The following is a 16,117-nucleotide window of genomic DNA, read 5'->3' on the forward strand; positions in this document are numbered from 1 at the left end:
TTGCCTGAGAGGTTGGCAACCACACAACACCTGCAGAAATGCCAACAAAAACAGGCATAGATGTGTGGAAGGTAAAAACAAGTGAGATGTGGGTGGAAGGAAGGCAAAAGAGGAAGGTCATAACCCCTGAAAAGCCTAATTTCATCAGATTCTCCTTGCTTGTCTCCATCAGCAAGCTGGAGTTAACCAAACTCCATCCCCTACAGCTTTCCAAAGCCTGAATAAAAGCTGGATCAAGTTTCCAAATCTACCTCTCAGTAGGCTGAAGAGGATGTATGAGCTGGGTCCACAGCTCAGGCCCTAGAAAAGGGATGTCTCTGGGGAGAGAAATATAGCCCTGGGAAGCAAACAGCTGGGAGAGGCAGCAGCAGAAGCTGGATGGAGGCAGAAACTTGGGATAAGACTAGGTGACTAGCTGAGGCTCTGAAACCCCTTTCAAGCACCAGGAGTTAAAAAGGGGTACAAATAACTCAAGTTCCCATGGTTCCAGGGAAGAACAGGACTTGGAATAGCAGGATCTTGTTCACAGTTGGCAGAAGGAGCAGCAGTTGAAGCAGCCTCTTTCCTTCAGGGACTCATCTTTTCCCAGCTGAGCTGAGGGTCTCCAGCTACTCTTGTCCCACTTAGGTTTTTCTGCCTAGTCTGACCCAGGCAAAAACTAACCCATCAAAAATGAAAGTTCTTGGATTTTGGTTGGACTAGGGCACTGCTTTTAGCACAAGGGAAGAGGCAGCTGAGCAAAGGGTTCGGGCAAAAGAGCAGCTCTGACCTTATGACAGTGTAAGTGCCCCAGCTCAGTCCCTCCGAAGCACCACCAGCTGCCAGCTGGTCAGCCTGGCCCCCTCTCCCTTTGCCAGCACAAACGTTCCCACAGTGAGCTGCAGTAGGCTAAAAATCATCCTGGTAATGCCCAGCTTCCTCCTGGGCTTGTGGTCACTGCACCTTGTCACCGCGGGGGTGACTCATATTGCCCAAAGGAAGGACAAACAGAGGTGCAGCACTTCACAGGGCTGCCAGCAGCACCAAGCTCTGTCTGCCTCCACCTCTCCTCCAGCCCTGCCCTGGCACCCAGCCCTGGCCATCCAGAGCTTGCTGAACTGTGCCTCACACTGTGTGGGCAGGGAACAGCTCATTTTCTGCTTTTGTTCACTTTCTGCCAGCACAAAGGGCTAGTGAACCCCGGCACCAGGGTGGGAGGGGGGCAGGAGCCATGGAGCAGAGGGGCAGGCAGGCATCAAAGACACTTCTGCTGCTACAGACCACCATTAAGACTTCATGTTTAACTCGAAAACTGCCTGGGCACAGTGTTGGAAGGAGATTAAATACCAAGTCCTGCACACACCCCTCAGTCCCAGGGAGGTGCTATTAAGTCTCCCACTCCCCATTTACCCACTCAGCAGGTCCTCAGGTCCCCCAGCCCACCCCAAGCACTTAACGACCTTCATAGAGCCACTTCAGAGGGGTGAAGTGGCTGCACCCCTGCACAGACAGGGCTCCAAGCAGCACCTTGTGCTCCTCATCAGCTCCAGATCCACCTGGAAAGCTCCAGAGGTTTCCTACAAAGCCTTTCTGAATGCTTATAGGCCTTTACACCTGCTCAGATGAGTGATGGAGAGGTGCCCATCCCCAGGCTGCCCATAAAGGACTTACGCTGGTGATGCTGTGGTTCCTGTCCACAAGGGCCTCCCGAAGAATCAGCCTCCCAGATGTCATCAGGTGCTGGAGGCTGAGGACAAGGGTACCAAGAAGCCTGTAACAAAATCACAGGCTGCAGCAACATAATGCACAGCATCAGTGCTTTCATCCTGGGGGAGGAGAGCACCAGGGGTCCAGCAGCTGGACTGACCCTCATGCTCTGCAGCCAGCTGAGAAGCAGAGGCTTTACACACAGAAATACATCACCAGAAAATAAGCTCAGGACTGCAGGTATGTCCACAGCAAGTCAGGCCAAAATCCACCCTGCCCAAAGGGACCTCTTGCTGGGGAAGGACCATCCCTGCTCCCTGCAAGTGGTGATAACACGTGTGGAGTTCAGCAGCTTGTGGCACTCCTGTCTTATTTTTAATTCCACTCTTATTTTATCCTCTAGCTCCCTGTGGCAGCTGTGCCAGCAGCTGAGCTAAGCCCAGCATGAAACAGAGCGCCCCACTGCCTTCAGAGCCTTTGGAGTGCATCACAGCCCACCCAGAAGGCAGATAGGAGCAATCATCCCCAGTCACCCCCAGACCTCCCCCATGTCCCTTCTCACCTCTTCTTCTCCAAGATGCAGAGCCTGCCTCCTCTCTTCCCTGGAGGAAGGAGCCTCTCACCGGTACAGCAGCATAACAAGACTTTCCCTTCTGTTCTTCTACCCTCTTCCTACTTTTGAGCATCCCAGAGCACTGACCAAATGTTCTGAAACTGTAATCTCTGTCACCCACCATTACTCTGCCCATCAGCATGGATAGATGATGCCAGTCCAGGTGTTTCCCATTGAACTTCTTTGCTCAGCACCATCAGGACTGAGTGACTTGTTACTGTTTATCAGTTTGTCCTAAAGCAGTCTCTATTGACATTTCAGTCGGAGACAATTCCTCTGATCTATCTCCGATAAGGAAAGCATCCAGTAAACAGTGGCACAAAGTTCAGCCACATTTTCTGCTCTGTTACAGCAAATAACATTCTTATTTGACTTTGTACACACAGCACTGCTGCTGCATCAGAACAACCAGCTTCATCCCTCTTCTATAAATTGTATCCTGTTTGTCTTCCTCCCATCAATTCCAAAAAATCCTTTCTGATCTCATTTAAAGTCCGGTACACTTCTTCCCCCACCTCTGCTGGTCACCAACAACTACAGGACCTACCTGTTACTGAAAACCTTGCTGCAGTTGTAAACCTTGATGGAGAGCACCTCTCCCATGATGAGCTTCCCATAGTGAGGCCAGCGAAAGAGCTGCAAGCAAACAGTGCACAGTGAATCTCCTCAGCTCTCACTGCTTCTGCAGCACTGGGAGGTGCAGTGCAGATACTGGATAAAGTGGAATTGTCAGTGACGTGAATTTCCCCGCAGTATCGAAGATCATGATGGAGCTAACAGGAGGGAGATGAAAACTGGGACCTGCCTCAAGCACCTGAGTCCCTGCAGGGCCAGAGCAGGCTCATGGCACTGGGAAGCTGTGAGCTGAGGTCTCTGGAAGGTAAGGGGCTTCTGCTCAGTTTTATATTAGAAAGATCAGTCCTTACAGGCACCTGGAAGATGTGGCAAAGCCAGCCTTGGACAGGGCAAGGTCCAAAGAGGTGTTTTGTTACAGTCATTTATTGTTCTCTCCTCCTAAAAGTGAGGCTATCTAGCCACAGAAAGCTTCACGTGCTCCTTTTCTGCAGGACCTCCCAAAGCCTCCCAGCTCCTGCTGAGAGGAAGGCAGCTTCTGCCCACATCTGCAAAGCACTTCCCCCCACCCTACTGGAAGCAGTCAGGCCCAGAGCCATTTCCCCATCCCCTTGTTTTATATGCACCAACTTTCAGCTAAGGATGTCCCAGAACTTCGCTGCTCCCAGGGATGCCACACCATGTCCCTCCCTTTGCTGCCATCTAACTGCCTCCATTTGAAGCCTCCAGCACATGAGGGAGGTGGACAGGGGGTGACAGGCGGGCAGGGAGCCACCAAGCACAGGCACGCTGCGAAGATGTGTGAGGCTGTGATTCACCCCGCTCCCAAACTGGCCAGCTGGTGGCTGGTGAGAGGGACAGGTCCCTGCTGCCCTGAGTCCTGCTCCTACCCACCCTGTGGCTTGGTGCCGACTGGGCTCACTGATCTGAAAAATTGTTTTGGGGAGGGCTCATTTCTGCAAGAGCAGCCAGGCTTTCCAAAAGGCAGATTAGGTTAATGCCATGCACGTTACAGATTGCCCCAGATGTTGGTGCCTCAGGCAACACAGAGACATCCTGATGGGACAGGAGATGAGAGATGGGACTCTCCTGCAAGTCCTGACAGCCAGGCACCACAGGTTCCAGCATGGGACAGTGAAGATGGGCACAGGGAGGAAGGCTTCCCATCCTACCCTGAGATGCACACCCCATCCTCACTTGCCTCCTGCCCCACAAGGCATTGACCAAGGGGTCACCCAGTCCCGGTCCCTGTCCCTACACCCCAGTGCCCACTGCCCTGGTCCTCACCAGTTGTCACAACACTCACCTCCCCGAACACGGCCTCTGAGCCACAGCGGATTTTCCTCGTCTTCTGCGTGAAGCCTTGGGAAGGAGATAGAAGGCTTGGGCTCTGCCACAACCAGCATGGCCCCGGCTCTCCCGCCGCGATGACAGCCCCCTGCCATGCCTCCCTCCCTGCCCACTGGGCCCACCTCGGAAGCTGAGCTGCACCTGCCGCTCGCCACGGCCTGGCAGGTGGGAGAGCCGCCGGACACAGACACTGAGCGCCATGGAGCTGCCGGCCAGCAGCGCTGCCCCGCTCCTCGGCCTGCTCCCACTCCTCGGCCTGCTCCACCCGCTGTGACTCAGCCCCGGCTCAACCGGCCGGTTTGGCCGTCCCCTCCCTGTCCCCGCTCACAAGGCTGGCACTCGGCAGGCAATGGCTCCCCGCTGTCACAGAGCAAAGCAGAGGGGAGCACTTGGCCACAGGGGGCTTGCTTTGCAGTAGCCGGGCCTTGATGGCGTTATCTTTGCGCCCTGCAGCCACACCAACGGCATGGGGAACACGGCCCAGGGAACCCCTGCAATGGGAGGCCATCTCAGCCACGCCTCACAACAGGCACGGTGCCGCAGTGGGGACAAGGGCTTCCTCCAAAGCTGGAGGAGACCGGCCTCAGTGCACTGCTAGTGGTGGAGCAACATGGTGAGGATGGAGCTCAGATCTGTCCCTGGACAGGTGCCCAGGACCTCTGGAACTGGAGCTGCAGCCCCTCTTGTCCCCCAGCCCGATGGCTTCCATAGCACAGATCACAGCTGCAGCAATCAAAACCCTCCACAGCAAACTGGGAGGGTGGGGAACGGGAGCCACCTGGGACAGGTCATGGCCCACCAACCCCTAGTGGCTGCAGTTCCTGCTGCGCTCCCCATTTTTGCCAGGCTCAGCTGCAGCTCACAGCTCACCTGTGCAAGAACTCATAAATGAGAGAAGCTGGAGCCCAGGCACAGGCCAGATCAAAGTAATTGTGTTATCATGAGTTCAGCAGGATTTTGCAAATATTTCTTTCTCCTGAGGGTCTCCCACTCAGGACCCTGTGCCAAAACACCTGCCTGCATGCCTGCCATACAGGGCACGTTCCACAGGGTCAGAGCAGCTAATTCAGCTCCACAAACACCAAGTGAGTGAATCATGCCTGGGCAATGCTGGGCTGCTCCAGAGCCAGCCCTGCGGCTACCTACTTTATCTTCACCTTATCCAGCAGGTTACTCAAGAACCAGGAAAGAGGTGCTGGTGGCAGTAGAAATGAGCCATGGCAGACAAGGATACAGCTTCACTGCATAGCAATGAAGCACAGCAGGTGGGCAGTGTCTGGCACCACATTTGGGAACCCAAACGTATGAACTATTCAGTCTAAGGCAGCAGCACAGAAAGCTGAATGCACTGACTCCTTAACCCAGTTGTGGCTGGAGGGGTAGAAGGGATGTAATTCAGATTGTTGAAGCAGGCATTCAGACCACCAAAGAGTGTTGCTGACAGACAAACCTGGTACTTGCTCAAAGGAGATCACAAGTCATCTTCTCCTCAGGGAGTTTGCGCAGCTTCCTTACCCCTTAGAGCCTCATCTGCACCAGGAGGAAGCTCTGTATGCATGGCAAACTCTGACCTGAAGTGTCTTGAGTATTATTGCCAGGTGTCCTAGAAGTAAGAGCTCCCTGAGGAGCTCCCACATAAATAGCTTTCCATTTATACAAAGGCCCAAGGCTAAAATACCTTTGGTGACTGGAAGTGCCCACATGCTTCCCCAATCTATGGCCAAGGCTAGGGTAAGCAGACTTCTGAGGTGTTCTGAAGGTCCTCAGGCCCCAACAGGCTCTTCATGCAACCACAGCTCCAAGCCCGTCACAGGACAGTGCACTACCCTTGTGCCCGCAGCAAGATCCTGCTGCTTTTGTCCCTTCAGCAGAGGCTGTGAGAAGGACCCTGGCCAGAACAGAACGCGTGATCCTCCAATGTGTATCTCAAAACTAAGAAACACAAATCAAGCTCCTCTCTTGATGACAAGGATAGCGCAGCTACAGCTGAAGGCATAGGCTTTACTAAATTGGAGGTAGGTCTGCAGCTGTTCTTTTTCTCTGGATGGAGCAGCACGCCCACAAGGAAGTGTAGCCCTTGAAGGGGCAGCTCCTCAGAGTGGGACTCTTGCCTGAAAACAGTCCAAAAGGCAAGGGTGGAATGGCTCTCAAGTCCAGATGCATCATGAAGAATGGGTGGCAGCAGTTCTGGAGAGCAAGGTGCCCCCTGCACCATACCTCTCAGCTGAATGTAGATTGTCTGCACATAGGAACAACTCATGAACAGGAGTCCAACAGGACACAGCCTGAACAAATAAAGGAGGACATAAAACCAAAGAGGGATGTGGAATGGCACAGAATGCATAGTCACAGGGTGAGAAAAGCAAAGCCTCCTGGGGAAGGAAACCTGAGCTCTTATCTGCCTTGAGCAAGTCATGCTGCAAGCCTGCATTCCAGCTACGCCCAGGGCAGCACAAGGCACAAAGCCTTCTCCAACGGAACTGCCCAGCAGCAGCCTCCACTTTGTCTAGAACAGGAGCCCTAGGGAGAGTCAAGAATGAGAGAAAACAGTCAGAACCATGCCATCCTGCTTTAGCAGCTTCCAAGTTTGACCCTCCTGTGGCTTTTTATCTCAGCGTAGAGCCATGCAGCTCTTCTCCTCCTCCAGTGACAGGCTTCCGTCCTGTTGCTCATTCACGTTTCAGCCACTTTCCTGCAGGTAAGCAGCACCTCCAACTGCAAAAGGAGGAAGTTCCTCATAACAGCCTCTACCACATCTTTTTTTTTTTCCTCTCCCAAACAGGGTAAGTCACCCCTATCATCAAATCCAGCATCTGCAGTCACCTCAGCCAGCTAAGGAACAGATTTTCTAAGCTCCCTTCATAGCCATTGAAGACAGATAGATACTAGGAAGGATTCTTTTTCCTCCTTTTGAGCAGGGACTTATTTAAAAAGGAGAGGCAAAATGCATTTCTCACTATGCATTCTGCTGTCTCAGAGCTCATACTCTGCCTCTAAAGGCTGGAGGAAAGTCACAATATGCTCACAGCTTCTTGCCAAAAAAATGTTAAACTGAAACCAAAGACTATGCAATGCCACTGGTATTACTTGGGCCAAAGGATTGTTGAAATTTCAGAATTACTGCTGTAAGCCTCCTTTAAAGAAAAGCATTTTAAAAAGGCAAGAAAAGGCACACACATGTATACACATACTGGACTCAGATTTGTTTGTACACCTAAGAGTGAAGGAGAGCTCTGCCTACAGGTTGTAATAAGCTGAAAACACAAGTAGAGAACCACAGGGCAGTTTCTGAGATGACTTGGCAGTTTTCCTCCCTCTCTTCCATGCTTTTAACACATTTCAGTTTATGCAGACACTTAACTAGAGAGATTGCTTGCTTTCTCTCAAAAATCCAAGTGCAAGAAAACTGGGTGTTGCAGGCTAGAGGATGGACTGTTTTAGGCGAGACAGTCCAGCTTCCTCTAGAGTAAGGAAGCTGCTGCTGCCTATAGAAACTGGAAGAATACATCGTGGTCACCACAATGTTTGAATGAAAAACTAACGTAAGTTTTCTTTGCTGAGTAGTGGTCCTAGACCAGCTGCCCTTCAAGCACAAGCTATGAATTAGTTAGCTGGTGAATACAATCCATAATGACTAGTCCAGTTGAAGATATGGATCCACACCATGGTTCTGCTTTCACACATTTGTGCCCTACCATTTTCATAGGTTGAATCACCAAGGCAGTCTTCCAATTTCTTCTCACAATTTCCTGGTGTGTGCAGTAGAACAGACAAATTCTTTCATAATTTCACAGTAAAGAAACAGCTCATCTCTGCAGGACAGGGCTGCAGGATATACATTCAGCAGTCTTAGTGATTAACAGGTAACAAAACTAATGATAGACAACTTGCTCTGCTTTGCAGCTGTTCATGCTCAACCTAGGCTGAACGACCAAGGCTAATACTATAGCAAAGATCTTCCTTAAACCACACATAAACATTGCTGGAAAACAAAAGAAAAACCCCAGAAATGAAATGAGACCAGACATGCCTGTAAATGACAGCACATTATTTATTTATGAAAGTGATGACAGCTCGTAGTGCAATGACAAGTCCAACTTCCTTTATCTCCACAGAAGCAATTTTTGCTAATACAAAACTGTGATTAAAAAAATAAGATGATTGCAAAGTATAGTAACTGAAATTTAAAAATAAACCTTTACATATAAAAAATATACTGGCACCTTATGAAGGCACAACAGGAACTACCTCAGGCATCTAGCCAACTGACTTTCATACCAACCAATGCAGATGGGTCCCCATTCCCAAGGCAGCTTGATAGAATAAAAAAAAATTATCAAGGAACATGTACACAGTATCATTACTGTATATATGATTGTCCTAATGAACATTGAAGCAGTGTTGCGTGAGCAGTTCAGTGCATGTGCCCACTCTAACACCAAGCAGCAGGTGGGCTGTGCCAAGTATGCATGGTATGATGTATCACTATTCCAAGGCATAAAACCAACAAGGTTTATTTTTCTTTGACAAGAACTGCCAGCAGTTGCATTTCTTCCTTATTTACATTTCTTGCAGTTAGGAACAGGAAAGATCAAACATACAGAGTATAAGCAGGTAAGAGTATTAGCGTGAATGGTACGACCTTAAGGCACCAAGTGTGCAAGGGAAGAGTGTGAGTGCAGACAGCTCTCTTCACCGCAGTGATACATATGGCTATGGTGAGGATGCAATCTACATCTTCTTCGTTTCCGGCAGCTTCACAGGTGGCCACCCCTGCAATTTATAGTATGAAACCAGCTGCTTTGGTACTTCAGCCAGGACCATCTGGGAAAGAGCTTCTCGGGGAGCCTGCAAGGAACAGTGAGAATAAATCAAAGATACTGCAGGGAATGGAATTACCAGCCCAGTGACATATTCTCTTACAGAATTCAGACTGCAGTCCCCACCTGCCAGGCAAGCAAAGTTGAAAAGACAGCACAATCTACCTTTCGTCCACGTCTCACTCCCTCTGGTTCAGTCTTACTGCAGTCTTAGGAGCACTTGCAGTCAGTCTCAAAGAGTACTCTTGCTGAAAATCGCTTGTTCCTACCCCAAGCCCAGACTCACACAGCCTTCATATGGCCTTGATCTGGGTGGAACACTGCCCCAGCCAGTACCAATTTGTCTTATTTTGGGTTTCCATTTAACTCCATTCTTCAACCTCATTCACTGTGTAACATGCATGAACACTAGTTTCCCATCAGAAAAAGCAGGGAGGAGCTGGAGAATGATAGGACTGCTTTCAATAGCAGGAAAGATTCCATCTCAGCTTAAATTGCTCATGGGACTCAACAACAGAGACTGAGACAAATGATCTCACTTCCTTAACTAAATACTTGCATCCCAGGAGAGAAAACACCTTTACTCCTTGTAACACTGCAATAGCCAAGAGATAGTAATGATACAATGAGAACTCTCTAAGAAAAGCTGCAATAGAGTTATGAGGCACACAGTTTTGAATCCAGAAGCACATATATCTCAACTCTCACAAGAAACAGTTTGGACAGTGCTTTACCATACACTTTGGTGCCTGCAACATTAATAAGCTGCCTAGACACATGCTAATTTTTTGGATGTAATAACTGCACATATGTTAGCAGCAGAATTCACACGAAGTTAAAAACAACTTACATTTTTGAACTGCTGGAAAGGCACAAACTGAACAATGTCCCGTGCAGCTGGCTCTCCTGTTATGGATTTCAGGATGCCATTGTCCCCATCAAGAAACTCCATTGCTTTGAAATCAGCTTTACCAACTCCAACAATGATGATAGACATCGGCAGCTTAGATGCATTAACAATTGCTTGCCTGGTTTGATCCAGATCAGTGATCTCTCCATCTGTGATGATCAGCAAGATAAAATATTGCTAAAAAAAAAAAAAACAAAACAAAACAAAACAAAACAAAAAAAAAAAAAAAAAAAAAAAACAGAAAAACAGAAAATACTCAGTTAGGGAGTTAAGCACCAAAGCTCACATAACTGAAAGCAAAAGAAGCAATTTCTTACTCTAAAAAAGCAAGCAGATTGTGCAGTGGATAAGACAAGAACAGAACGTTAAACGAACTTTTGTTTATTCCCATTTTTTCTTATGCAAACCACCTTTCCTTGTGCTTTTCAGGGGAATCCTCTGCATTAGATAAAAGATACAGGCTTACATTCAATTTATAAAAAACAATTACACCAGTTGTCAGAATATACTAGCAATGACCAAAGTAATCCTAAATCAACAAAGGTGCATAAATAACTCACTGATGGGTGCTGCTTTATTCACTGACATCTCAAAAAGGATAGAATACATTATTCAATATCTGTTTGTAATTCAAAAAAACTTTTTTAGTTATTAGTAATTTAAATAAGTATTAGAAATCTGAACATACAGCAGTGACAAACGTCATGACATGATGACATTCTAGAAATGACAGAAGGGGAAGAACACAGGAGCTTAAGAAAAATCAGATTTCCCCCAATTGTATGAATAGCTAAAAAACACCCTCAAAAATATAATAAATAGCTGTCCCTGGACCAAGCACCCCACAGTGTGGGAAATTAATTTGATGTATGCACAAACTTATGTAGAACTCAAAATCCTTGTACAGCTAAGACCATAAAGTATCAGAGTGAACATCAAAATTCCTTCTAATTGGGTGGTCAAAAATGGAATCAGTTAAATACATCAGGAAATATGATCCCTTCATCCTTTAGTACAATAAAGTTTTAAGATACGGAGTTGAATTTTAGCAGCAGTCATGGCCATGCCAACACACAAATGAGACATGCAATGCAACTGCAGATGTAGTATGGGTGTTCCGCAACACGGTTAGCGTACTGATTTGCCAATTCTCACACTATTTTGGTAGTTTGGCCCTCTAGATATTTTGATTCTGCATGCAAACACGGTGGGACAAATAGTCAAGCTCTCTGACATTTCTTAGGTGGTCTTTGTGTACATGCTCAAGTGAAATGTTGTTTGGAATAAAATACACAGGGCCCCTTTATACTGTGTGCTCTCCCTACAGGTGATGGAGTCTGGCGAGAGAGGTTAGGGTGAGGCAACTGCTGACAAAGTCCAATTGGTCTAAAAGCCAACACGGGACCCCTGCATACTTCACTGGTACAGGTTCACATATGAACCAAGGGAGTAGCAACAACTTCTTTGGAAGCTGGTAAGACAAGACCAAACTTGAGATCCTGAGGAAGAAGAATGCATCACTTTACCATACAATTCTATCCCATCGTGAACACAGGAAACAGAAACATCACCCATTTGCAGGAAACGACATGGACTCACAGAAGCAGTTCCTTGTTGTGCTGAGTGTGCAGCAAACCTTGCCACATGGTTTATAATGGGAGAGAAGTTGGTTGGCCCATAGAGTCGTATCTGAGGAAGGATCTGGCGGTAGGCATCAACTATTCCTTGGATCCCTGTAACACAAGGAATGCAAGCTGCCAGAAGAGCCTCACAATTTCTCCAGTAATTATTCTGTAAGCATTACTGAATAGTGAAGCAAAACGATAATCACTCACACACAGCTGTGAACTCCTAAAGGACAAATAAACAGCAGGATAGCAGCGAATATACAAAGCAAAGGTCTAAAACCAGTGGACATCTGCAGAGACAAGATTTCCAGATTTCTTCACCATTCTGTATACTTTACATTATTCTTTATGCTTCCAACATAATAAAGTTCATGGAAGTTGATGGAAAAATAATCTAGTGAAGGCACGCTTATGACCATGTCCTTTCTACTCTGTCATCCAGTTTCTCTTGTTTAATTGCTTACCATCTAATTAGACAACAAGGTCAGAAACTCTCTGGAATAGTTAACTGCTTATTTTTCTCTTGTGCACAGTGACACCTGGATTTAAATATTTCTATAAGAGAAACCTCTAAGGATTTTCCCCTGCAAGAAGCTTTTCTTTTTTTTTTTTTTTCCCCTATAAATGTGATCTTAAATGGTGTATTTTCTTGTGGAGAGCAATTTAGATGGATCCCCATATTAACTTGTATTTATGTACTTTCATTTACTGCTGCTGCTCACCTTGTCCACCACATGTTTTAGTGCTTTACCTCTGAACTACTGCACAGGAACCATCACAGAGCAAAGACACAGATTCCAGTGAAGCAGACAACACAGAACTGATGAAGGAAACACTTGGATTTTAACACCAGTTCTCAGATTCCATTCTTTCTTGGCCTTAGACCGGAGAGAAAAACTAAACTGGGGAAAAAATGTTCATTCAAGAAATATTCTGCACTGCTCCGTGCTGAGAGAGTCCTTAGTCCTAGGAGTTCTTAACCTGGCTTACAGACCAGCCATTGAGATTAGCTGAAACAACTACTGCAAAAGAAGATGGCTTTAAGGAAAATAATATTTTGAGACAACCCTTTAAAAGATAACATTCAAACATATTCACATTGCTGAAGAAGTAACCACAATCTCTAACAGACTTAGCAGATGGTTGCTTTGAAAGTGTGACTAACAGACACATTGCTGATCTGAATTCCCTACCACCTCTAACATAACAAAAGTAACCAAGTTGCAGCAACAAAAATTTCCGCACAGACTGACAGAATAACAGAATGGTTAAGTTGGAAGGGACCTCTGGACATCATCTGGTCTAACCCGCTGTGCTCAAGCAGGGATACTAGATGGGTGACCTTTTCAATAAAAGGAAATTAAGCAGGACCTTCCCCTCGTGAATCCATGTTAGCTATGACCAATGACCACATTGTCCTTCAGATGTTTTTCAGTAACTCCCAGAATAATTTTTGCTATAATTTTACCAGACACTGAAGTGAGACAGACTGGCAGCCCTGTAATTACCAGGGTCTTCTTTCTTGCCCTTCTTGAAAACTGGAACATTTGCCACTTAACTGGGACCTCTCCAGATTCCCAAGACCATTGAAAAATAACGGAGAGAAGCCTAGCAATGACATCAGCCAGCTCTCTTGGTACACTGGGATGAATCCCATCAGGTCCCAATCACTGAAGCTTATGCAGACCACACAGAAATCTGCATCAACACAATTACACTCTTGTCACCATCCAGGTAAGAGTACATGTAGCTTGCTGCATGTCTTCATGCTACATATGCTTTTCACCAGTTATGAAAGAAATGCAACACTTCTAACATCAATCCCTCTCAGTGAAATATTAATAAAAAGGTGTCCTCACCTTGACAATAAGGGTTGCTGGGATTGAAGTTCAAAGCAAACTCATGAGACACCTAGAAATAGGGATGTTACAATCAGTTACAGAATGCAGAGATGAACAGAGCAACTGCGTAGTGTTGTGAAGGCCTTACCTGCCAGCTAGGAGGAACCTGAGCTCCAAATCCAAATGCAGGAAACAGCTTGTCCCTAGGGAGAAAGGGTAACAAGAAGAATTGTGAAACAGCAATTCTTTAATATTTCATTATTCTGTTTTATTCCCAGAAAACAGTTGGAGACCAAGATTCAATTCCTGCCCTGAGGAATGGGTACACCACCTAGCTTCCCATGGCCAGTAACCAGCTACCCAAGTGTTTCAGGCAGGGACCTGACAGATTCAGAATTTGTTTCAATGCAGCATCCTACAGGACTCTTGGGAGATTTCAGAGTAGCAAGAGAGAAGCCAACCCAGTCACAGCTTGGCTGAAGGACAGAGCAGGCTGAACATGTTCCCAATGAATTAAACAGGAGACTTGTGTTTGAAATGCACCATCAGCAATAAAGGATTAGCAATGAGCTAAAGCAGCATTCTAGAGTAACCCAGGCCATAAAAGGGCAGATATGGGAAGACAAATCAAGCAAACACTCTGAATTAAGCAGTGCTGCCATTGCCTTTCCTGGCAATGCCAGAAGCAGGAGGAAGCAGCAGCAGCACCTGTGGGGATCTTCCAAGGAAAGGCAGCATCTCAGTCACCCAAATGCTACAGCTCTGGAATGAGCGATCAGCCTTGATCAATGACACCCACTGTGACACATTGTGTGTCATTTAATACACATTTTCATGTGGTGACTAGATCAATCAAGAGCCTCTTACATACGTGTCATAATCCTGGACTACACTTCCCACGCTCCAGATGGCAATCAGGTACTCATTTATCCCATCTGGGCTAATGTAGTGAAGAGAATCTGGTGACTTGGGATCGCCATTGGAGCCAGTGAAGTCTATGCCCACCTAATCAGTTCAGAAGATGATAACACAGGTCACTGAAGCATCACCATAAGCAATTGAGAACCAACAACCATAACCAAAAACAGAGGGCTAGGCTAGCTCCACACTGCTCCCTTCCTCCCAGGCACAAAGACAGTCCCGTACAGGGATGGGCAAACAAGCCTGCACACCTTTTCAGACAGAGTCACATGCACGTCTAAGGAGTAGTAGTCCTTTCCACTGCCAGACTGAGAACTGATTTCTCAAAAGAACCATAAGAAACTCACGATTGATTACATTTGCTACTTAATAGCAAAAAGTAAAAATCTACAGTTACTTCTTTTTGGCAGTCTTCATCACTTCCTAAGAAAACACACACTGCAAACTGAAGTACTAACCACAACTCCGTTGCCCTTGTCTTAGCATCTACCAAGATGTGCAGCGGGGAAACAACTCACCGTAAAATTAATCTGACAGCCTCCCATGATGTAGTCCAGGAATGAATAATCTGTTTCAATCTAGAGAAACAGACAAACAGCGTTACACCTCCTCCCCACAAAAACACATTTCTTTACAATAAGAACATAAAAAAGCCAAACGATGACAATAATCTTCCTACCTTGCAGGATTTTATCCTAATAATGCCGGAGTTTTTGTAGCTCTTTTTCTTCTGTTTCTTCTCAGGATGAATGCATTCATATTCCACCTACAGAAAGCAAGCATTCAAGAAGCAAGTAATAGAACACCTGCATTTCCAGCAGTGCAAACTATTGAAACAGAACAGTGTCAGACATTACACAATTTCAGAGTTACCCGGCAATATTCTGAGACTTCATTTTAAAAAGGTTTGTGATTACTGTGGCTGTTATTTGACAAGTTAAATTGATGTTTTTGCTACCATCATTAGGCAAAAGCACATACGTCAAGACTTCAAGAAAGTCCCTCTTTGGGACATGACTGTTAGTCTGTACAGAATCATCGAACAGTCATTGTAACAGAGGACAAAAAAGTCTGTCACAAACGCAAGCATTTCTCTTAACATAATCACATACTCTATCAGTAAAGGTAAAGGAATGAACACAAACAGATGAGGAGAAGGCAAAGCAGGCAGAGGGAGGGAAGGAGGCCAAAAACCCTAGGTCACAGGTTCTCAATGGCAGACCCCTGGAAACACCATTTCTCTCCTCTAGCTAAAAAAGCAACCAGAGTGCTAGTAAGGGTAACCAGCTCAGGCACAAACGTTACCTGAGAGGAGTCCTACTTCTGCGCTCTTCTGTTACAGCATTAACAAGAAGCTCTTTTGTTTCCACTTGGCTCAGCGGAGGCAAAAGCACAAAGAATTGCTGGCAAGAAATGGCACATGGCCAGCAGACAATGGGCTCAAGGATGTCTGTAGGAACAGGAGGGCTAACAGTACCCAAGAAAAACAGTAGTATCCTCCCCTTGTCAGTTTTTTTTTTTTTTTCCCCAGATACTGGCTTAGTAATACAAAGATACAAACAAAAAAAAATCACTTTTGCAGGCAAAACCTAAAAATCTCTTAGAGATCAGTACTAAAAAGGGTTTGTGAAAGACCGAAATACGGACTTAATTGAGGAACTAAGAAAGCTCACCGGAGAGCCGTCACCTGCTTTCTGCAGCTGAGCCAGGTTAGTTTCAAAAATGCCTATCAAGTCATGTGACCCGTCACTATCATGATCTGCACACTGTACCTG

At 46.5% G+C, this 16,117-nt stretch overlaps 2 protein-coding genes across 6 annotated transcripts in view; both read right to left on the minus strand.

Annotated features, from left to right (window-relative positions):
• The window catches only part of LOC137865259 (fer-1-like protein 4), a 38,352-nt gene extending 33,892 nt beyond the window's left edge, over positions 1-4,460 (minus strand). The window contains exons 1-4 of the mRNA XM_068700162.1: positions 4,345-4,460; positions 4,179-4,234; positions 2,847-2,935; positions 1,651-1,750 (exon numbers count right to left, since the gene is read on the minus strand). Of these exons, the coding sequence (XP_068556263.1) occupies positions 1,651-1,750; positions 2,847-2,935; positions 4,179-4,234; positions 4,345-4,423 (324 nt within the window). The 5' untranslated portion in view covers positions 4,424-4,460. The remainder of the gene's footprint in view (positions 1-1,650; positions 1,751-2,846; positions 2,936-4,178; positions 4,235-4,344) is intronic.
• A 3,793-nt stretch (positions 4,461-8,253) lies between these two features.
• RBM12 (RNA binding motif protein 12) overlaps positions 8,254-16,117 on the minus strand; it is a 40,376-nt gene continuing 32,512 nt past the window's right edge. For all 5 annotated transcript variants that reach the window (XM_068700945.1, XM_068700943.1, XM_068700948.1 and 2 more), the window contains 9 exons: positions 16,016-16,114; positions 15,022-15,108; positions 14,861-14,920; positions 14,293-14,426; positions 13,570-13,624; positions 13,440-13,491; positions 11,552-11,685; positions 9,893-10,129; positions 8,254-9,070 (listed from right to left, as the gene is read on the minus strand). In XM_068700945.1, the coding sequence (XP_068557046.1) occupies positions 8,954-9,070; positions 9,893-10,129; positions 11,552-11,685; positions 13,440-13,491; positions 13,570-13,624; positions 14,293-14,426; positions 14,861-14,920; positions 15,022-15,108; positions 16,016-16,114 (975 nt within the window). In that variant the 3' untranslated portion in view covers positions 8,254-8,953. The remainder of the gene's footprint in view (positions 9,071-9,892; positions 10,130-11,551; positions 11,686-13,439; positions 13,492-13,569; positions 13,625-14,292; positions 14,427-14,860; positions 14,921-15,021; positions 15,109-16,015; positions 16,115-16,117) is intronic.

This window comes from Anas acuta, chromosome 16 (genome assembly GCF_963932015.1).
Source record: "Anas acuta chromosome 16, bAnaAcu1.1, whole genome shotgun sequence".
NCBI classification, from domain to species: domain Eukaryota; kingdom Metazoa; phylum Chordata; class Aves; order Anseriformes; family Anatidae; genus Anas; species Anas acuta.